The 23,134-nt window shown below is 37.7% G+C and overlaps 3 protein-coding genes across 15 annotated transcripts in view; 1 reads left to right on the top strand and 2 right to left on the bottom strand.

Annotated features, from left to right (window-relative positions):
* Arv1 (ACAT-related protein required for viability 1) overlaps positions 1-4,636 on the bottom strand; it is a 26,293-nt gene extending 21,657 nt beyond the window's left edge. For 4 of the 13 annotated variants that reach the window (XM_053789386.2, XM_053789387.2, XM_053789382.2 and 1 more), the window contains exon 1: positions 4,499-4,591. In XM_053789386.2, the coding sequence (XP_053645361.1) occupies positions 4,499-4,591 (93 nt within the window). Of the gene's footprint in view, positions 1-363; positions 476-3,704; positions 3,780-4,498 lie in introns of those variants that run through there. The other 9 variants (XM_053789390.2, XM_053789388.2, XM_053789397.2 and 6 more) reach the window with 8 other exon arrangements.
* On the top strand, positions 4,553-13,059 carry LOC128697579 (ATP synthase subunit g, mitochondrial). The gene is made up of 3 exons (XM_053789398.2): positions 4,553-4,755; positions 8,815-8,975; positions 12,791-13,059. Exons 1-3 carry the CDS (start codon positions 4,590-4,592, stop codon positions 12,887-12,889), a joined length of 426 nt encoding a protein of 141 aa, XP_053645373.1. The 5' UTR covers positions 4,553-4,589; the 3' UTR covers positions 12,890-13,059.
* A 1,608-nt stretch (positions 13,060-14,667) lies between these two features.
* Positions 14,668-23,134, bottom strand: part of LOC128697577 (mitochondrial import receptor subunit TOM70-like) — a 33,424-nt gene continuing 24,957 nt past the window's right edge. Inside the window, exon 10 of the mRNA XM_053789380.2 lies at positions 14,668-16,562. Coding sequence (XP_053645355.2) covers positions 16,400-16,562 — 163 coding nt within the window. The 3' untranslated portion in view covers positions 14,668-16,399. The remainder of the gene's footprint in view (positions 16,563-23,134) is intronic.

The following is a 23,134-nucleotide window of genomic DNA, read 5'->3' on the forward strand; positions in this document are numbered from 1 at the left end:
CATATACAACAAATTTCTAAGAAAATTTCCAAGACTGTAGGCATACTATCGAAGATACGGTACTATGTTCCACAGTCAGCCCTCCTGGCCCTATATCACTCTCTTATTTACCCCTATCTCTTATCTTATGGAATTTGTGCATGGGGCTCAACAACAATTAACCATCTCAGACCACTAATTACCCAACAAAAGGCTGCAGTTAGAATGATAACAAATTCTCACTACAGGCAACACACTCCACCAATATTCAAAACACTCAACCTACTCACCATACAAAACATCCATACTTATTACTGCACCTATTACATACATAGAACACTTAACTCTGATATTAACCCTCCCCTCAAACATCTCCTTGCCAACCTCAACAGAACACATGACCATAACACAAGGCACAGATCACTCTTTGATGTTCCTCGTGTCCATCTCACACTATGCAAAAACTCAATGCACATAAAAGGCCCTAAAATCTGGAATTCATTACCTGTAAATATAAAAGAAACACTACCTGTTTATAAATTCAAGTCTCTTCTCAAAGATCACTTACTCACTCAAAACCAAATAAATACTGAATAACTGAACCTTATAAATTGTATATCCTATATGTTACTCACAATTATATCACACAAATGTTAAACCTAGGACCCAATCTAACTTTGTTATTTTTTAAAATACACTACCTAACAGAATACTCCATTCGACTGAATGAACAGCAATGCATGCAACCATATGACCTGTCTTTGTAATACTCATTTGTGCTTTATAGTTATCTGTTTACAATAATGTTTTATCACTGATTTCATCATTGCTTAGTTAATCTTAAGTTAATTTTAAGCCAGCTCGTAATGCTATGCATATAAGTGGCTTTGGCATGCTGCTCTTACCTGTATTTTTTGTACCTCTGTATGTATGCTAAAATTACTAAATAAATAAATAAATAAATTAACTTCCTACCCAGGGTTATCCTGGGTGGCTAACACTCCCTACCCAGGGTTATCCTGGGTGGATAACACTCCCTACCCAGGGTTATCCTGGGTGGATAACACTAACTACCCAGGGTTATTCTGGGTGGATAACACTCCCTACCCAGGGTTGTCCTGGGTGGATAACTCTCCCTACCCAGGGTTATTCTGGGTGGATAACACTCCCTACCCAGGGTTATCCTGGGTGGATAACACTCCCTACCCAGGGTTATCCTGGGTGGATAACACTCCCTACCCAGGGTTATCCTGGGTGGATAACACTCCCTACCCAGGGTTATCTGGGTGGATAACACTCCCTACCCAGGGTTATCCTGGGCGGATAACACTCCCTACCCAGGGTTAACCTGGGTACTTCCTACCCAGGGTTATCCTCCCTACCCTGGGTGGTTAAAACTCCCTACCCAGGGTTATCCTGGGTGGATAACACTCCCTACCCAGGGTTAACCGGGGTAGCCTGGGTGGCTAAAACTGGATAACACTAACTACCCAGGGTTATTCTGGGTGGATAACACTCCCTACCCAGGGTTATCCTGGGTGGATAACACTCCCTACCCAGGGTTAACCTGGGTAATTAACTTCCTACCCAGGGTTATCCTGGGCGGCAAACACTCCCTACCCTGGGTGGTTAAAACTCCCTACCCAGGGTTATCCTGGGTGGATAACACTCCCTACCCAGGGTTAACCGGGGTAGCTAACTCCCTACCCTGGGTGGCTAAAACTCCCTACCCAGGGTTAACCTGGGTGGATGACACTCCCTACCCAGGATTAACCTGGGTAACTAACTTCCTACCCAGGGTTATCCTGGGCGGCTAACACTCCCTACCCAGGGTTATCCTGGGTGGATAACACTCCCTACCCAGGGTTATCCTGGGTGGATAACACTCCTTACCCAGGGCTAACCTGGGTAATTAACTTCCTACCCAGGGTTATCCTGGGCGGCTAACACTCCCTACCCTGGGTGGTTAAAACTCCCTACCCAGGGTTATCCTGGGTGGATAACACTCCCTACCCAGGGTCCTTGGCCCTCTTCTCTTTCTCCTATACATAAATGACCTACCAAATGCTTCGCAATTACTCAAACCCACACTTTTTGCAGATGACACTACATACGTCTTCTCTCACCCAATACTGTAAACACCGAATTACAGAAAATATCTACCTGGATGAGGACTAACAAACTTACACTAAACATTGACAAAACCTACTTCATTCAGTTTGGTAACAGAGTTACAGATGTACCTCTTAACATAACGATAAACAGATCACCTATCACAAAGCTAACAGAGGGAAAATTCTTAGGAATCCACCTTGATAATACTCAAATTTCATACACATATACAACAAATTTCTAAGAAAATTTCCAAGACTGTAGGCATACTATCGAAGATACGGTACTATGTTCCACAGTCAGCCCTCCTGGCCCTATATCACTCTCTTATTTACCCCTATCTCTTATCTTATGGAATTTGTGCATGGGGCTCAACAACAATTAACCATCTCAGACCACTAATTACCCAACAAAAGGCTGCAGTTAGAATGATAACAAATTCTCACTACAGGCAACACACTCCACCAATATTCAAAACACTCAACCTACTCACCATACAAAACATCCATACTTATTACTGCACCTATTACATACATAGAACACTTAACTCTGATATTAACCCTCCCCTCAAACATCTCCTTGCCAACCTCAACAGAACACATGACCATAACACAAGGCACAGATCACTCTTTGATGTTCCTCGTGTCCATCTCACACTATGCAAAAACTCAATGCACATAAAAGGCCCTAAAATCTGGAATTCATTACCTGTAAATATAAAAGAAACACTACCTGTTTATAAATTCAAGTCTCTTCTCAAAGATCACTTACTCACTCAAAACCAAATAAATACTGAATAACTGAACCTTATAAATTGTATATCCTATATGTTACTCACAATTATATCACACAAATGTTAAACCTAGGACCCAATCTAACTTTGTTATTTTTTAAAATACACTACCTAACAGAATACTCCATTCGACTGAATGAACAGCAATGCATGCAACCATATGACCTGTCTTTGTAATACTCATTTGTGCTTTATAGTTATCTGTTTACAATAATGTTTTATCACTGATTTCATCATTGCTTAGTTAATCTTAAGTTAATTTTAAGCCAGCTCGTAATGCTATGCATATAAGTGGCTTTGGCATGCTGCTCTTACCTGTATTTTTTGTACCTCTGTATGTATGCTAAAATTACTAAATAAATAAATAAATAAATTAACTTCCTACCCAGGGTTATCCTGGGTGGCTAACACTCCCTACCCAGGGTTATCCTGGGTGGATAACACTCCCTACCCAGGGTTAACCTGGGTAACTAACTTCCTACCCAGGGTTATCCTGGGCGGCTTACACTCCCTACCCTGGGTGGTTAAAACTCCCTACCCAGGGTTATCCTGGGTGGATAACACTCCCTACCCAGGGTTATCCTGGGTGGATAACACTAACTACCTAGGCGAAAAATATATCCCAACAAATCTTTTCTTATGAATGTATTATCATCATTACAATAAAAAACTAAGCGGTAAACCCACACGGGTACTTAACGCAAAGACAAATTATTATTGATAGTAATAACTTTTGTTATTAGTTTAAATTCAAGAGTTAAACATTATGACTGTAGAGAGTATGACCTTGAAGGTCATATAATGTAGGTAAGACACTTGCAATCCTGAGACAATATATCTTATGTTATCCACACTTAGTGTCGAGTGAGACTAACTTCCTGTTGGGTGTATTAAGAGCCACTAACTTGTTACGTAGTATCGAGCCTGCTGCTCCAGGTATAATAATAATAATAATAATAATAATAATAATAATAATAATAATAATAATAATAATAATAATAATAATAATAATAATAATAATAATAGGCCATGAAAGAAAAAGGAACTGGAATTTACTTTGTAAATAGAAATACATAAGAACAAAAAGATCCCAATTAGGTCAGGTGGACCCCACTGGAAATAAGTTGACATTTTTGGGTCATCCTGGGTAATTTACAAACGTAAATTAAACTATATATGATAACTGTGCTTATGTGTACCTGTACCTAGATAAACTTACTAATGACTTTGACAGCGAAATCATAGTGACAGGATCCATACATAGCTTTAAGAATAGGTATGATAATGCTAACAGCCAAAAGATGTCTAATGAATGTAACGACAGAAAGGGAGAATGATTTTTTTTATTTTAGCTAACAAACATGTAAATATAAATAACTCAATTTATTTTAATCCAATATATCTCCTTTATTGAATAATAATAAGGTATTAAAAGGACCCCAATGGAAATAAGTCACTTTGACTTGTTTAGGTTATACCAGGTTCTTTACACACATGCTGCTATGTATGATAATCTATGTAACTGTGTGTATACCTGAATAATCTATGTAACTGTATTTGTGTATACCTGAATAATCTATGTAACTGTATTTGTGTATACCTGAATAAACTTACTATGGGCCAGCAGAGGAAGGCGGGGCCAGGAGCAAGGCCTCGACTCCAGCAACCACAAGTAGGTGAGTACAAGAGTTGTGTTAAGTGACGCATGCGTAGTGAGGAGGAGCAGTCACCGGCACACTACTCATTATTACTCCTCAATACTCGCCTCATCTCAAGACTTGCCTCATCTCAAGACTCATCTCTCCTCCTCCTGCAGCTTCACTTCGCTAAGATGAGCAAACTTGTCGCCAGGATCCCGGTCTTAGCTAAGTGTGAGTCTTGACGGTTTCTCTTCTGTCCCCTTGATGCTGGTGAGGGGCTCTTGATCCAAGGAACTGCAGCCTCCCCTTCCTTGGATCAATCCTCAATGTCTCCCATTTCTCAGGCGCTATGATCCCTACGAGTTTAGTGCTCATATATATCGAGTTATGGACTACATCGAGTTTTGCCCACAAACTCAACATTAAAATTAATTGAAATTAAGCCTTAGAAAATAATTAAAATTAAAATTTTTAATTAACATAAAATAAAGTACGGTATGTAATGGGTGGCAGAAATGTGCTGGTATGCAGAGGATTTTAGGCAGCCTTAAACTAATTATCTCGTAATTAAATTCATTTAGGTACAGGTACACATAAGTACAATTTTCATATATAGTGTAAATTACCATGGGTTATTTATTTATTTATTTATGTCTGTAAATAGTACATTGAGGTTATGTATTTACAATAATGGGTTGCAATACAGAGAGCCTCTATTATACCTAGGCATTATGGGCCAATTATAAGTGAATCTAATTTATATAAGACAATAGATATATTCATATTTTCTACAATTTTTTTTTGTGAAACTGATTCAATTATACTCCTGTCGATAATGGTAATGTAATTATGTGTACCTTTACCTAAATAAACTTGCTACATAATAATTTTTATTTCCTTGAGCCATTCCAAAAAATGTAGTTAAATGTATTAGTACAATAGTAGGCACAAAAGAAAGCCATTAATTATGTAGTGCATGTTACTTAAGAACTAGACGAAGACTGTTAATAGGACTTCTGTGCAAATCACTACTAAAAAGGTAGCTAATGACAAAACACCATTTACAAGAGAATTAATGTATTTAAAGTGTTGTAATGATCTTCAGTTTTGTGGAATGATTGAATAGAGATGAAGATACAGTAAGTTAATTAGAGCACAATACAACTGAAATGGGATAATATATGTTACCAATTATGTATGGAGGTTGAAAAACAAACAAAACGGTTTATTTCTTTGCAAAGGTTACAAGGAAAGACTGGAAGAAGAACAGACAAAGCTGGATTTAAGCTGGTTTTGTTTGATGTAGTGTATTGCTATCTAGATTATATTAAGGAGATGAAATGCCACTTAATAGCTCTGAATTGATTGGCAGATTGGGGACCTTTCGATGCTTCAGACATATTTCCATTGGGGTCCTTTCAATACATTATTACTACACTATAAAGGATATAATATCTTATTATTACACTGTACTATAAAGGAGATATACTAGGAATAAGGTCAAATGAGTTATGTATACGTATTCACTTGTGTGTTAGCTAAAAATATAAAAAAAAAAAATCTCCCTTTCTGTCTCTACATTTTATGTGCACTGAGTTTTTACACAGGTCTTCTGCGCTGTATGACCCTTGTAGGTTTAGTGCTTCTCTTTGATTATAATAATAATACACAGGTCAAGTCAGACACATGGGATGTCAGAGGTTTTTGTGTCTTGTGTTATGCCTGTGTGTTCTGTTACAGCTATCAAGGAAAAGTTTCAAAGAGGGGTTTATACATATTAGAATTATCCTATAGTAGGAACAGTAGTTTGAATACATAGTGTGTTTATTAATTAAGTTTTTGAAGAGTGGGCGAGTGTGTTGTCTGGCACTGGACTGGGTAATCATTTGTACAGCAGATTTTTATGGAGATATTTTATCTAGGAGATTTGATATAGTGCATCCTCAGGTACAAATACTGTAGGTGATGTAAGGATAGATAACTGAGTAGTTCAACGTAAGTATTGCTGTTTGAGGTACACATTAACATAATTTGTAGAGGATGCCTACTCTTTAGGATACCTTAGTTAAGTGCTGGATGTGGGTATTACACTTCACTGTGCAGACCTAAGAATTTTCTCTTAGTTCCCCTCAAGGAAGGTTCCTTGATGCTGGTGAGGGGCTCTTGATCTAGGGAACTGGATCTGTGCTCCAGTTCCCTGAATTAATACTGAATACTTTCCACATCCCCCCACAGACACTGTATAATCCTACGAGTTTAGCGCTTCCCCCTTGATTATATAATTTTCCTCAGTTTGTCTTACAATAGGAGAACTATTGATCATTATGTTTAGTTGGATATTTGTAGCTCTATTTCCAAACATAATTGAGTTTAGAGCATTGGAGTGCCATGTTTTTACAATATTTAGCATATTAAGCTTTTATTTAGCATTATTTCATAAAATTTGTAATAGGTAATACAGAACTGGAATGAAATTTTAGTTATGATAAATGTATAGTGGTGATAGTAGGTACAAGAGTATCAGTACTGATTTGATCTAGATAAACAGGTTGCAATTGATATATTGGAAATTTAAATACTTAATCTAAGGAGATTGTTCATCAGTTTTTGGTGCTCTTTAGTATTTTTTTAAAGAAGTTGGCAGATAGGGAACTTTTTTGCATCTGGTGGGTGTTCATTTTAGGGCCTAGTACAGCACCACCAGAGAAACTGTGTATAGTATTACTGGGGGGGGGGGGTTAGGTAACTGTAGAAAAACATTCCTTTCATGTATGCCTTCATTTGTAGTGTCATTCACTTTCAAAAGGGTATATTGCAAGAGAATGGGAGTGTTGCTGTTGTGTATTCTACTGTACCAACAAAGACAACTTGTAAGCAACAAAGTAAGCTGTTTGTATTGTGGGTAAAACGCTTCACAGCCATACAAATGTATGTGTAATGCCAGATGAACACGTATCAGCAGTCAGTGGACGGGTATGAGATAAAATCTGACCGCCCACTTAAAACACTGACACCATATGTACATATATGAGCACTTTCCCTATGGTGTTTTGTAATAATAATAATAATAATCCTTATTTCTACGAGTGAACCTGGATGTGTTGCTGTGAGCTCCGTGTCTCTCTTGATTCTGTCTGGAAAGTTTCCAAAGTTTCAAGTGTTTTAAAGTTATTACATATATTATATATACTATTTTTGTGTTAAGATGGCATCTAAGGGTAATTGTGATAAAAAGAGGATTTGTAAGGCTCTTACTGTAAATGGACTCTAAGGAGAAAGAGTCGCAGGAAATTAAAAGTGCTACACTAGTGAACACTAAAGTTATAAGAAAATGTAATAACCTTATTGTTGACATGGAAAAAATTTTACTGGTGTGGATTGAAGATCAAACTAGTCATGTGCCTTTAAACCGAACCATCTCCTCCTGACTTCCTTCAATAAATAGTACTCACCTCTTGCCATATGTTAATGTCAAAAATAATATAAGGTAAGTGATGAGTGTACTGAATATGCATTTTATTTTTTTTTGTGCCTAGTTCTATTGGTAAGTTAATATATAATAGTGTAAACATTTTTTTTTATTAACACACTGGCCGTTTCCCACCAAGGCAGGGTGGCCCGAAAAAGAAAAACTTTCACCATCATTCACTCCATCACTGTCTTGCCAGAAGGGTGCTTTATACTACAGTTTTAAACTGTATTTAAAAGTGCAAAAGGCTGAGTTGCTTTATGGTGATTTTCACCTTACAGTGGTAGCCTGAAACCTCTTCCACTGTATAAGTGGGGCCCTCATGTGTATGACTGAAGTGTATAATTGGAAAACAGGAATAAATAAATAAGTAAATAACATAAATAATGTGGTAAAAATATCTAACCAAGACAGGACTGTCAGGAATATGTTAGTTGAAAAAATTAGATTCAGAAAGGATATAGGAAAGCATTGCTTTGGTAATAGCTGTGAAACAAACTCATAGCATCATTTAAGCTAAAACCTTGTGTGGCTTAGCTTTAAAAACACAGACAGGTACATGAATGGATGTGGATGGGTGCAAGTTGGACCTGCCTGGCTGGGGCCAGTAGGCCTGCAGCAGTGCTCCTTCCATTTTAATCTGTGCTGAATATATTACCTTGTTTTTTTTAAACTGTACTGTGGTTGCAATCCAACTTTTTTCATGTTCTGTAATTTTGTATTATATTTTTATAAACTCTATACAGTACTTTGTCACTGAAAACTTTCCATTTCATAAAACTATTTAGTTTAATGAAAAATTCTTTAAATTTTTCATGTAGCTGCGGTTGATGCTGCCACTCCCAAATTAAATACTTTCATTCGGTATGCCAAAGTTGAGCTGGTTCCACCTACACCTGCAGAATTTGGGAGTGTTGCTCAGGGATTTGGTAATATAGTGAAGAGTGCTCAGACTGGGGCTTGGAAGCAACTCACAGTGAAGGTTAGTTTTTTTTTTTATGAATTAATTTTAATACGTAATGTGCTTCACTTGATATTTTTTATTGGCTATAATTATTGCAAAGCATTGAATGACTAATAAGGGTTCATCTTTTTTGTTAAAATAATTTAATGAAACAAAATAGTACTTATTTTCTCATATACATACTATATATTCATTGTATAATATAGGATGTTCAAAAAGAGATGCAACCCATGGATAATGCATGTTAGTAAACTACAAAAATTGTTGAATTTTAACCACTGAAGTTTTCATGTAAGTGTACACAACAAATCATGTCAGTAAACACTTGTTTTAATATCTTGTAATATGCTGTCTACTGTATGCTGGCTGAATACTGACCTTTAGTTCTTCCACTGTATGAGGCTGATTTGAATACACAGTACCCTTAAAAAAAGAAAATCCTCAGTGTCTTATGAACAGACACCATAGACACAGCCCTGAAAAGAAATCCTGAACAGAATTCTTTGGACTATTGTTTACCAAGACATGAATGCTCACAAACTTTTCTTCAGTTGGCACTTTGTCTTTCACTTTCAGTACATTTGCAGCTCCCAATTTTTTAAAATTTATTGTTGAGGTGTTTGATGCATGATATGTTTAGAGGAGTGGTTTTTGTAAGGTATTTGATCATATTCTTCCCTAGTGGTTTTATAACTGATTCCTGATGTAGCTGTCAACACTGGATATTCTTGTAATGTGAATACCATTCTTGTACTTAATGATCACTGTACCAGAAAGAAAACAAATGGCTACAATAATGTATACTGTACATTATCCATTGGTTGCCTTTCTTGTTTTGAACACTCTCACAGACCTACTGTGGAGCATCTCTCTGCTCTGCAGTGAGTTAATTAAAAAATTCATGAGCTTGTGTACTGAATAATTATTTTTTATGATTACAATGTTTCTAAGAATGGATTCCTGTCAAAATTCACTTGGGTTACTCTTTCTTCCCAACATTATTATATTTGCAAAAAGGGCTAAACCTATAGGTTATTGAGTTTAGCATGGTGAAAGGGATGGATGGCTAATATCTTAAGTAGAAGTACTGTTAGTGATATGGGAAATTCAGAATGTGTAGTAGTTAACTGGATTTTTTTTTTGTATTTATTGAATGTGGGACATTCAAAAAATAAGAGTAGAGTGATCATTTATCCTTTTGAATTATCAGGGAAATCTGTTTAGCTGTCAGCACAGCTTGCTAATCCTCGATGGTGCAGGATGCCCTTTGATGAGCTATCTATAGATTTTTTGGTATGATCAGCCTCCTTCGACTTATTGGATGTTGTACTCCCTTATTTCCCCTTTCCCCTCATTCTGGGTTGGACAATAATGTTGTCACAGGTTTGTTCTCTTCAGTGCGGAATATTTATTAATTGTTCCAGCCACAATATTGTGACTTACTCTTCAAGAATCTGTAGAATATAAGATTATAGCAAAGATGATTTTTTTTTTTATACCAAAGATGTGGTGCAACCAATGCTGAGTGTGAAGAATCAAAGGTCTGGATGATTTGTAATGCAATTTGAGTTTGAGACTATCACACGAGGGGGACATGGCAGCATTGTGAATAATGGTAGTGAGAAATGCATATACAGTGGAACCTCAAAAATCGAACTTAATCCGTTCCAGGAGCTAGTTCTAAATTCGAAAAGTCTGAAATTCGAAGCAATATTTCCCATAAGAAATAATGGAAATACAATTAATCCGTTTCAGAAACCCAAAAATATTCACACAAAAAATACATTTTTATAGAGATTAATTACAGTTTTACATACAACAAATACTATAGTTTTTAATTATGTATAGTAATACATATAAAATAACATTTTTACTTACCTTTATTGAAGATTGGTGATTGCATCTGGAAGATAGGGAGGAGGAGAGAGGGAGTTGGGGTTAGTGTTTGGAAGGAGAATTCCCCTCCATGAGGACTTCAGGTAAAGCCCTCTCTGGGATTACTTCCCTTCTCTGTCTTTTAATGCCACTAGGACCAGCTTGAGAGTCACTGGACCCGTCTCACAAAATTGTCCACAGTCCTCTGTTTCTGGTGCCTCTTTAACATTTCCCTAAAATGGGACATGGTTCTGTCACTGAACTTGTTGCAAAGATGGCTTGTTTCAGCTTGCTCAGGGTAGTACTTCTGCACAAACATTTGGACATCATTCCACTTGGCACAAATCTCCTTAATCTTTGAAGAAGGCACCTCATCCACTCCCTATATTAACACCTTTCGCAACATCATCTTCCTTGATTTGTTCTTTCTTTGACAGGATAGAACCGATGGTCGACTTGTTTTTCCCATACATCCTGGCAAGCTCAACAAGTCTCACACCACTCTCATACTTCTGTATTATTTTCTTCTTCACATCTATGGTGTTTCTCACTTTCTTTACCACAGGGGTACCACTAGCAAGTTTCTTTGGGCCCATGGCAGCTTATTTCACAGTCCCACAAGCACTAAACACAACAAAATAATCGTAAAATGTGTGAATGAGAGCGCAGGTTAGTGTTCACTCATGCATAAACAAAGCTAGACTGCTCACGGCGCCTGCGTGGGGACGTGAACAGAGCGGGCCGGCAGACAGGTCCTGTACTCGGCTGTCCGAAAATAAGGGCGCGTTCGATAATAGGGACACAGTTTGTCCGAAAAAAATGGTCCTATTTTCGAAACGTTCTATTTTTGAGGTTCCACTGTAATTTTACAATTAAAATGCTAAATTATAAGGAAAAACCAGCATTATAGCCCTTTCCATTGGAGGACTTGGAACCATTGTTGTACAGTGCAGAAGAATGTCAGTGCCCTTCAAGAGGGGTGACATGAAGCTGGTAGGAGGGACTTCATTGGAGGAATTAGATTTGTCTTCCCCATCCATGGAGCAAACCTGATTCTTCCATTCCCATGACCTATAAACCTGCAGAGATCATGGTCTCTGCAAGTTTATTAGAAAGAATTTTAAGTATTTAAATTTTTTTATTGAATGATATCTAGTGAGTACAGTATTGTATATGTTTAGGTAGGTTTTTACTCTTATTTAACTTTGGAGTTTCTTGCATTTCAGGTAGTTTTATTTTGTGTCAGCATTGAATAATCTCTTATCTTCTTGCCAAAAAAATTTTAAATGTAAATTTCATTCCTTTGTCCTCAGTTTCCCTCAAGTGGTTGTGGTGAAAAAGGGTCTTGTATAACCACCATCCCCATACATTCCTAGGTTTGAAGATATTTTCTATCTACAGGTTCTAACCTCTGCTTTTTGCAGTCAGTTCTTTTGGTGTGCATTTCGATAAGTTGTAGTTGTTTCGTAACCCTCTGTCGACAGTACTGTATTTTGAAACTGAAGTTGGTATACTGCACCTACATTGAATTTCTCCTTTTGCCCTGGTACTTACACACTTAAGGTAGCAAGGCACTATATGCAGAAAATCCTTGGCTTGCAGACAGTGCTTTAAAGCCAGTCAGTAGTCACTGTAAGAGGTTCACCCTGTACTGTCTTCACCATATTTGTCAGCAAACTTTGCCATCCAACACTTGTATTCTTAAATTCATTTGAAGTAGCAAGTTTATCCATAGTAAAAGCACTGTACAGCCCTCAAAATAAAGCTCAACATTTTTTATTAAATGAATTGCAGGTATGTCAAAACATTTTAGTTTTAAGACATGCATTTGTTACACTGTAAAAGTTTTGGCATTGTACTGAATGACCCATGAAGGTTAATTTTTTCCATGTATGTGTTATTGCAGTAATTAGCAATTATGAAAATGTTAATTAATTTTTTTTTTTTTTTTTTTTTAGGATGCTTCACGCAACACTTTGGTAGCAATTGAAGTATTGTGCTGGTTCTTCATTGGCGAGTGCATTGGCAAGGGCACCATTGTTGGATACCAAGTATAGGTGTTTTGTATAGCTCAGTCTTGGGTAAATATATTATGAATTGTTCTCGAAATTTAGAGAATGTTCGAACAGTTCATTTGTACAGATTAAAGAAATAAAGTTGCTAATACCACTTTTATTTCTATAAAATTAACAAATGTCAATATGAATTAAATTGATGAAAAGTCTAAGGATATTTTAATAAAGCCCAACAGAAAATTAAATTTTTGGTTTAAAAGTGTCAGTGACCAAAATTATATGCAATTGCTTTCTAGATTAATTGAATCCGTGAAATGTGTAAAGCTCAGTATTTGACAAAACTTATTACTTGAAACAGTTTTTAGCATTGGTTGCTGATAGGCTCTTAATACCTGCGTTATTATACTCACCGGGGAACTAAATCCACAGAAGTCTCAGTTCCTTGGGCAACGGAAGGTTATCAGGTTCAATCCAAGGTATAGGAGGATATTACATTCATGGGAAAGAGCACTAAACCCATAGGAGTCATATAGTCCTTGAATCAAGAGCCCCTCTGACATTAAGCAAGTGTTGGTTAAACACTTCCTAATTTAATACTTGTACTTCCTTTACTTAAAGGAATAAATATTGCCTTAATGCTAAAGGGCTCTTGATCCAAGGAAGTTTTCTTTAATACCCTTAAATCAAACCTGATTCGCCATGAATATAACAATTACTGGGTAGTGATAAACCCAGAGATCATACAATGCAAATTTATAAATATATTAAACAACCATGGTGACATCATGCATCCCTATCTAAAGTCTACTTTTACTGGAAAATAATCTCCCTTTCTCCTATATACCCTAACCTGAGCCTCTCTAGCCTTGTGAAAGCTCTTAACTGCTTCCAGTAACCTAAAGCCTATTCTATACACTTGCAACATCTACCACATTGCTTTCCTATCCACCCTATCATATGCCTTTTCCAAATCCATAAATGCAACGAAAACCTTTATCCTTATCTAAATACTGTTCCTGTATATGCTTCACTGCAAACATTTTGTCTACACATACCCTATCCTTCCTAAAGCCTTCTTGTTTATCTGCAATCCTGCTCTCCAAATTACTCTTAATGCATTACCTTACACCTTACCAAGTATACTTAACTGGCTTATTCCCCTGTAATTCTTACTCTCTTGTCCCCTTTGCCTTTACACAAAGGAACTATGCATACTCTGCTAATCCCTGGGTAACTTCCCCTCTTTCATACATTTGTTAAAAGCAACAACCACTCCAAAACTATATTCCCATCAGTCTCAGCTGCTTTACCCCTTCGTTCTACCCACATTATTATTATAATCAAGGGGGAAGCGCTAAACCCGGAGGATTATACAGCACGTTCTACCCACAGCCTTGCATCTCCCCCCTACTCACATCTGGCTCTTCCTCACTCCTAAAAGGAATCTTCAACAACATTTAACAGTTCCTCAAAATTTTCCCTCTCATCTGCCTGATACCTCCAACTCCTCATCTAATAACTCTTCTACTTTTACTGGACAATAATCTGTCATTTTTTTTCCCTCATGCACTGCACGAAGCAGGATTTTTTTTATATGGTGCACACTCGCCACATAGACCCATTCTCTCATATGTAGGCCCAAATTTACTGCTCACTGATCTGAGTGAGTTGAGCTCATCATGTAGTATTATGGCACAGACCCTGAGCTCAAACCCACATTACAAATATGGCATGTGCACATTTAAGTTTCCCAAAATACAAATGTGGCAGGTCACATTGTTAAGAGGATTCTGTTTTATATTGAATTAGAAATGACCAAAAGATTAATAATTCTTTATAGTACATATTTGTAACATACAAAAAAAAAGATACTTTACAGTATTTGGTAATTCATTATCATTGTATATCTTGTATCTTTATTTACATGTTCATAATGTTCAAACCCATACACAAAATGCTTAAAAAATGTACAATGAGCTATATAACAACCACTGACACGAATCTGGTTTACTTTCTATAACTGTCACTTACAAATACAATTTATTTAATAAAAAAACCTGAGTCATTCTCATTCTTTTCTAGGATAAAATACAAAGGTTCAGAGACAAATAACACTGGCATACTAATTGAAAAGAATTCAAGATCTCTTCCCCTGGTGTGTATGGCATGCAGTACCTGGTGTACCTTGTCTCCTTGGCTTTCTGGTATTGCCCCGGTTTCCACTGAGAATTATTAATTATTTATCATCCTAACTAAGCACTAAACCCATAAGGATCTTCCTCTGAGACCTCTTCAAACAGTTTGGTCAACACTTCACAGACTTAAGCAGTCATTTTGCATGAGATCTCCCTACTTCAGTCAATTTGCTGGGTCTTTAAATGCTGCTTTCTTCTGATTAGGCTGTGAAGTAGTTTTGGTTCAGATTTGGCATTTGCCCTTTGTGTGGAATGCACACGTTTATTAGTTTAGTTTGAGCAAGCACACCTGTAGTGTATGCAGCATGAGTACTTAGTCACTGATGAGTGCATTGGAAATAGTTAAGTTATTTTAATTATTCATACCAAATGTTCATTAAGTTAATAAAATTTGCCCACAATTTAATTTTCTAATGTACAGCTAATTCTACTTATATGCAACAAAATATTACAAGAATATAATACTGTTATAATGTCTATCACTTTATCAGAGAATGTAGGAAGTAGTAAAGCCCCAATCTGTAGGACAATACTTAACAAGCTGTTTAGCAATGTTTGGCTAAATTTATAAGGTCAATGTGATTTTCTAATCCAAAACTTGTATTCTTGTAGGGAGATTTAGATGCACAAGCTGCATGGGCTGATCTAATAATACCAGCCTAAACTAATAATTTTTTTCTTGACCATCTGTCAGTTTTAAACTTTTAACAAACTTGATAAACTTAAAGTATTTACAATGCAAGAATATTACTCTATAAGAGCAGTTTTGCAATGAGTTATTGCCTAACTGCAGAATATTTATCTAACAGCTTCTCCATTTTTCCTTCATTTACTCAAAGCACTATACAAGAAAAATACAGGATGTCCCCAGGTTTCAAATGTCCCAAGTTACAAACATCCACACTTAGAAACTGGGCACTTTGGAATCAACTGTATTTTTACAACTGTTGATATGGCAGTATGAACACTTGTGAAGCAATCATCCCGTCTACCATTTTCTATAAAAACTGAACCCCCTTTACAAGTTGGAATACCAACAAAACTTGTTTGCAAGTTGGGGGCCTCCAGTAGTCCACTTCAATAATAAAAGTTCTAGTTCTAAATAATGTGAACATTACCATATTATATTCTTATCTTTCTTAGCTACAAGTTCATATGCTGAAGTGTACATATGACTATGTTCATATGTTCAATGGGAACATGAACATTATCATGTTATATTCTTATCTCTGATGCTTAGCTACACATTCACATGCTCAAGTTCATATACTTGGTTACCACAAGATAATGAGAGTGTTCATATTGTCATCTGTTTTTCAGCATCTATTGTAGAGGAAATGCATCACTACTGGTCCCATTACAAGGTACCTAAGTTAGGGATATTGATACCCATCTTTTCAACAATTTTCAATTGCGCAACTGCAGCATCACGGAGAGAGAAAAGATGTGCCATTTCCATTTCTGTCTTGGCTAATGGAATTGCTTTGTCAAATAGTTCAACGCCTCTCTTCAGGTTTCCGCTGAAATGTAATATAATCAGTAAATCAGCACAGTTATTAAAAATTTACGTTTAATTCTTAAAACAGCATGCTTGAACATTTGTTGTCATACACAAATATTTTGTACTGTACCGCTATGGTAACATGATCCCTGATCCCAAATCCCTACTTTTTCTGCTACTGGGGTAGAGGTTGCCTTAGGAGAAGTTGGAGGATGGGGGTAAAAAGAGGTTTTGCATTCAAGGGGGCTTGAACATTCAGCAGGTATGTGTGAGTATGTTAGAAAAGAATGAGTGGAGTTGAATGGTTTTTGGGATTTGAAGAGTTGTTGGAGTGTGCACGGTAATATTTTGTGAAGGTTAGGTTAGGGAGGTTTGTGAGGAAACAGGACAAGTGTTTCCTGATGCAGGTCTTAGTTATATGATGGCCCACCATTGGCGCTTTTGGTCATCTGACCGAGGCCTTCCGCCGGCTTACTGGTCCACCCCTTTAAAAATTATTCTCATGGTTATAACCATTTAGTATGCATTTGTGCTTTTTTTTTGTGAAAGGATTTACAGAAACCGGTTAGCTGAAGTCCTGGAGGTGGGAAGTACAATACCTGCACTTTAAACAGAAGGGTTTGGGTTACTGAAAGTTTGGAGTGACATCTGAACTGTCATATTTGGGTGCATCTACAAAAACAATGATACTGTGTGAGTGATGGTGAAAGTGTTTCTTTTTTTGGGTCACCCTGCCTCGGTGAGAGGTTTTGTGGGCAAGGGGCTTGGACTTCCAGCAACCATGTGTGAGAGTGTTAGATAGGAGTGAATAAAGACAAATGGTTTTTGTTGAATGATGATGAAAGTTTGTTCTTTTTGGATCATTCTACCTTGGGAGGAGATGGACAGTGTGCTGAAAGAAAAGAATATATACAGGTCTCCCTCAACATTCGCGTTTTCAACTTTCACGGGCTTCACACATCCGCGAATTAACAACCACCAAATTCCCAGCCGCCAAATCATATTTAAGTTTACCGCCACGAGTCCTTACTACCCTCCCTCCGACCCCTGCAAATGGCAGCCAGCTATTAAAGTACAGTATAAATAATGTAAACCCATCCATGACTGCATATTAGAATGGCTATTCAGACAGGTATTGGAAGGTGACATGTGTTTACTCTTGAACACAGCAAAGAATCAAACATTTCTGCTACTGCTAATAATAATAATAATAATATTAATATAATAATGCAACATTAACACCCCTCCTGAAGGAGGGGTGTTAATGTTGCAGTTTAAAAACTGTAGTGTAAAGCACCCTTCTGGCAATACAGTGATGGAGTGAATGATGGTGAAAGTTTTTCTTTTTCGGGCCACCCTGCCTTGGTGGGAATCGGCCAGTGTGATAATAAATAAATAAATAATAATAATAATAATAAATACGATAGAATTGAAGAAGGAAATTGTACAAAAATACGAGGGTTGAAGCAGTGGTGGAGGAAGTGGTTGACGCATCGTCAGTGTGGCTTTGTTTATGCTGGAGTGAGTACATATTAGTCTCCGTGCTCTTCCAAACATTTCACAATAATTCGTTGTATTTGGTGCTTGTAGATTGAGTGTGACTGGAGTGGTTGAGGCAGTTATAGAGGCAGTGGTAGAGGTAGTGATTGAGGCAGTGATATTTACTAACATATATGTTATAAATGTAGTACATTATGAATAACATTTATTATTATTATTATAAATGTTATTAATATTAACATGTACTATTATTATTTATAACATATTTTTTTTTTTTCAACAAGTTGGCTGTCTCCCACCGAGGCAGGGTGACCCAAAAAAGAAAGAAAATCCCCAAAAAGAAAATACTTTCATCATCATTCAACACTTTCACCACACTCACAAATTATCACTGTTTTTGCAGAGGTGCTCAGAATACAACAGTTTAGAAGCATATACGTATAAAGATACACAACATATCCCTCCAAACTGCCAATATCCCAAACCCCTCCTTTAAAGTGCAGGCATTGTACTTCCCATTTCCAGGACTCAAGTCCGACTATATGAAAATAACCGGTTTCCCTGAATCCCTTCACTAAATATTACCCTGCTCACACTCCAACAGATCGTCAGGTCCCAAGTACCATTCGTCTCCATTCACTCCTATCTAACACGCTCACGCACACTTGCTGGAAGTCCAAGCCCCTCGCCCACAAAACCTCCTTTACCCCCTCTCTCCAACAACCCCTCTTCTGCCCTCTGACTAATGCTTTTATTAACTCCACACCTTTTCCTAATTTCCACACTCCAAATTTTCTGCATAATATTTACACCACACATTGCCCTTAGACAGGACATCTCCACTGCCTCCAACCGTCTCCTCGCTGTTGCATTTACCACCCAAGCTTCACATCCATATAAGAGTGTTGGTACTACTATACTTTCATACATTCCCTTCTTTGCCTCCATAGATAATGTTTTTTGACTCCACATATACCTCAATGCACCACTCACCTTTTTTCCCTCATCAATTCTATGATTAACCTCATCCTTCATAAATCCATCCGCCGACACGTCAACTCCCAAGTACAGTGGACCCCCGCATAGCGAACTTAATCCGTGCAAGAGGGCTGGTCGTTATGCGAAATGTTCGCTATGCGAATTAATTTTCCCCATAAGAAATAATGGAAATAAAATTAATCCGTGCAAGACACCCAAAAGTATGAAAAAAAATTTTTTTTACCACAAAAAAATGTTAATTTTAGTACACACAAACTGAAAAAGGCATGCACAATTACATGACACTTACTTTTATTGAAGATCTGGTGATGATTGATGGGATGGGAGGAGGGGAGAGAGAGTGTTAGTGTTTAGAAGGGGAATCCCCTTCCATTAGGACTTGAGGTAGCAAGTCCTTTTCCGGGGTTACTTCCCTTCTTCTTTTAATGCCACTAGGACCAGCTTCAGAGTCACTGGACCTCTGTCGCACAACAAATCTGTCCATAGAGCTCTGTACCTCCCGTTCCTTTACGATTTGTCTAAAATGGGCCATAACATTGTCATTGAAATAGTCACCAGCACGGCTTGCAACAGCTGTGTCAGGGTGATTTTCATCCATAAAGGTTTGCAGTTCAACCCACTGTGCACACATTTCCTTAATTTTTGAAGTAGGCACAATGGATTCCACAACTGGCATAGGCTTCTCAGGGTTAGCCCCAAACCCTTCAAAATCTTTCTTAATTTCCATACTAATTCTCACCCTTTTTACCACAGGGTTGGCACTAGAAGCTTTCTTGGGGCCCATGGTCACTTATTTTCCAGAAACAGCACCGAAAACACTGTAATAATACGAAATATTCCGAGTGTATGCTTGACTGTTACCGCGGAGGCTGGCTGGTAAACAATGGACGCGTCTCGGACGAAGGTCGCTGAGCGGGTTTTTGTCCACTATGCGGGGCAAAATTTTGGCGAACAAAGCGTTCGCTATGCGGATTGTTCGCTATGCAAGGCGTTCGCTATGCGGGGGTCCACTGTATCTGAAAACATTCACTTCTTCCATATTCCTCTTCCCCAATTTGATATCCAATTTTTCTTTATCTAAATCATTTGATACCCTCATCACCTTACTCTTTTCTATGTTCACTTTCAACTTTCTACCTTTACACACATTCCCAAACTCATCCACTAACCTTTGCAATTTTTCTTTAGAATCTCCCATAAGCACAGTATCATCAGCAAAAAGTAACTGTGTCAATTCCCATTTTGAATTTGATTCCCCATAATTTAATCCCACCCCTCTCCCGAACACCCTAGCATTTACTTCTTTTACAACCCCATCTATAAATATATTAAACAACCATGGTGACATTACACATCCCTGTCTAAGACCTACTTTTACCGGGAAGTATTCTCCCTCTCTTCTACACACCCTAACCTGAGCCTCACTATCCTCATAAAAACTCTTTACAGCATTTAGTAACTTACCACCTATTCCATATACTTGCAACATCTGCCACATTGCTCCTCTATCCACTCTATCATATGCCTTTTCTAAATCCATAAATGCAATAAAAACTTCCCTACCTTTATCTAAATACTGTTCACATATATGCTTCAATGTAAACACTTGATCTACACATCCCCTACCCACTCTGAAACCTCCCTGCTCATCCACAATCCTACATTCTGTCTTACCTCTAATTCTTTCAATTATAACCCTACCGTATACTTTTCCTGGTATACTCAGTAAACTTATTCCTCTATAATTTTTACAATCTCTTTTGTCCCCTTTCCCTTTATATAAAGGGACTATACATGCTCTCTGCCAATCCCTAGGTACCTTCCCCTCTTTCATACATTTATTAAACAAAAGTACCAACCACTCCAACACTATATCCCCCCTGCTTTTAACATTTCTGTCATGATCCCAACAGTTCCAGCTGCTTTACCCCCTTTCATTCTACGTAATGCCTCACATATCTCCCCCACACTTACATTCTGCTCTTCTTCACTCCTAAAAGATGGTATACCTCCCTGGCCAGTGCATGAAATTACCGCCTCCCTTTCTTCCTCAACATTTAAAAGTTCCTCAAAATATTCTCGCCATCTAATACCTCCCTCTCCCCATCTACTAACTCCCCTACTCTGTTTTTAACTGACAAATCCATACTTTCCTTAGGCTTTCTTAACTTGTTTAACTCACTCCAACATTTTTTCTTATTTTCATTAAAATTTCTTGACAGTGCCTCTCCCACTCTATCATCTGCTCTCCTTTTGCACTCTCACCACTCTCTTCACCTTTCTTTTACTCTCCATATACTCTGCTCTTCTTATAACACTTCTGATTTGTAAAAACCTCTCATAAGCTACCTTTTTCTCTTTTATCACACCCCTTACTTTATCATTCCACCAATCACTCCTCTTTCCTCCTGCCCCCACCCTCCTATAACCACAAACTTCTACCCCACATTCTAATACTGTATTTTTAAAACTATTCCATCCCTCTTCAACCCCCCCACTACTCATCTTTGCACTAGCCCACCTTTCTGCCAATAGTCGCTTATATCTCACCCACTGCCTCTACCACTGCCTCACCCACTGCCTCACCCACTGCCTCTACCACTGCCTCAACCACTCCAGTCACACTCAATCTACAAGCACCAAATACAATGAATTATTGTGAAATGTTTGGAAGAGCACAGAGACTAACACTCACTCCAGCATAAACAAAGCCACACTGATGATGCGTTAACCACTTCCTCCACCACTGCTTCAACCCTCGTATTTTTGTACAATTTCCTTCTTCAATTCTATCGTATTTATTATTATTATTATTATTATTATTATTATCAGTAGCAGTAGCACAAATGTTTGATTCTTTGCTGTGTTCAAGAGTAAACACATGATGTCACCTTCCAATACCTGTCTGAATAGCCATTCCAATATGCAGTCATAAATGGGTTGACATTATTTATACTGTAGTTTAATAGCAAATAATGAACAAACAAAACACTCACCACACAGTGGTGGGAGGGCTGGCTGCCAGTTGTGGGGGGTCAGAGGGAGGGTAGTAGGGACTCTCAGTGGTGGAGGCAGTGGTATTTAATAACACACGTTATTAAGCCATAACGTATGTATTTAGTACAATTTACGACGTTTTCATGTATTTTATGATTGTTCGTGGTTCGACAAGTTAAGGAAGCAGTATTGTATTATATTTCCCTACAATATATTGGGGCACCAAACATTCGCGATTTTTCAACATTCGTGAGGCTCTTGATCCCCTAACCCTCGTGAATGTTGAGGGAGACCTGTATATACATATACACATTTTTTAACACATCGGCTGTTTCCTACCAAGGCAGGGTGACCCAAAAAGAAAGAAAAATACTTTCATCATCATTCAACACTTTCACCATCACTCGTACATAATCACTGTCTTTGCAGAGGCACTCAGATACGACAGCTTAAAAGTCCCTCCAAACTGCCAATATCCTGAACCCCTCCTTTAAAGTGCAGGCATTGTACTTCCCATTTCCAGGACTCTAGTCCGGCTAACTGGTTTCCCTGAATCCTTCACAAAATATTACCCTGCTTGCACTCCAACAGCTCGTCAGGTCCCAAAAACCATTCGTCTCCATTCACTCCTATCTAACACGCTCACTCATGCTTGCTGGAAGTCCAAGCCCCTCACCCACAAAACTTCCTTTCCTCCCTCCCTCCAACCTTTTCGGGGACGGCCCCTACCCTGCCTTCCTTCTCCAACAGATTTATATGCTCTCCAAGTATATATACAGCCTCTCCTCACTTAGCAATGTACATACTTGTTTACTGATGCCTCAGGCTTACGGCGGGCTCTCTGACGAGTATTCATACCTAAATAATGTATATTAGAGCTGATTTCCTCTATTTTGTTTATTTCAATATACAGTACACTACTGTATAAACATTTAAAAATATACAGCAGACCCCCGGATTATGTAATTAATCCGTTCCAGAGAAAGTGACTTATCTCGAATCTGACTTATTCCGAATTAATTTTCCCCATAAGAAATAATGGAAATCCAATTAATCCGTTTCAGACACCCAAAAGTATTAAAAAAAATGCTTTCT

The sequence above is a fragment of the Cherax quadricarinatus genome, chromosome 44 (genome assembly GCF_038502225.1).
Source record: "Cherax quadricarinatus isolate ZL_2023a chromosome 44, ASM3850222v1, whole genome shotgun sequence".
Lineage (NCBI taxonomy): Eukaryota > Metazoa > Arthropoda > Malacostraca > Decapoda > Parastacidae > Cherax > Cherax quadricarinatus.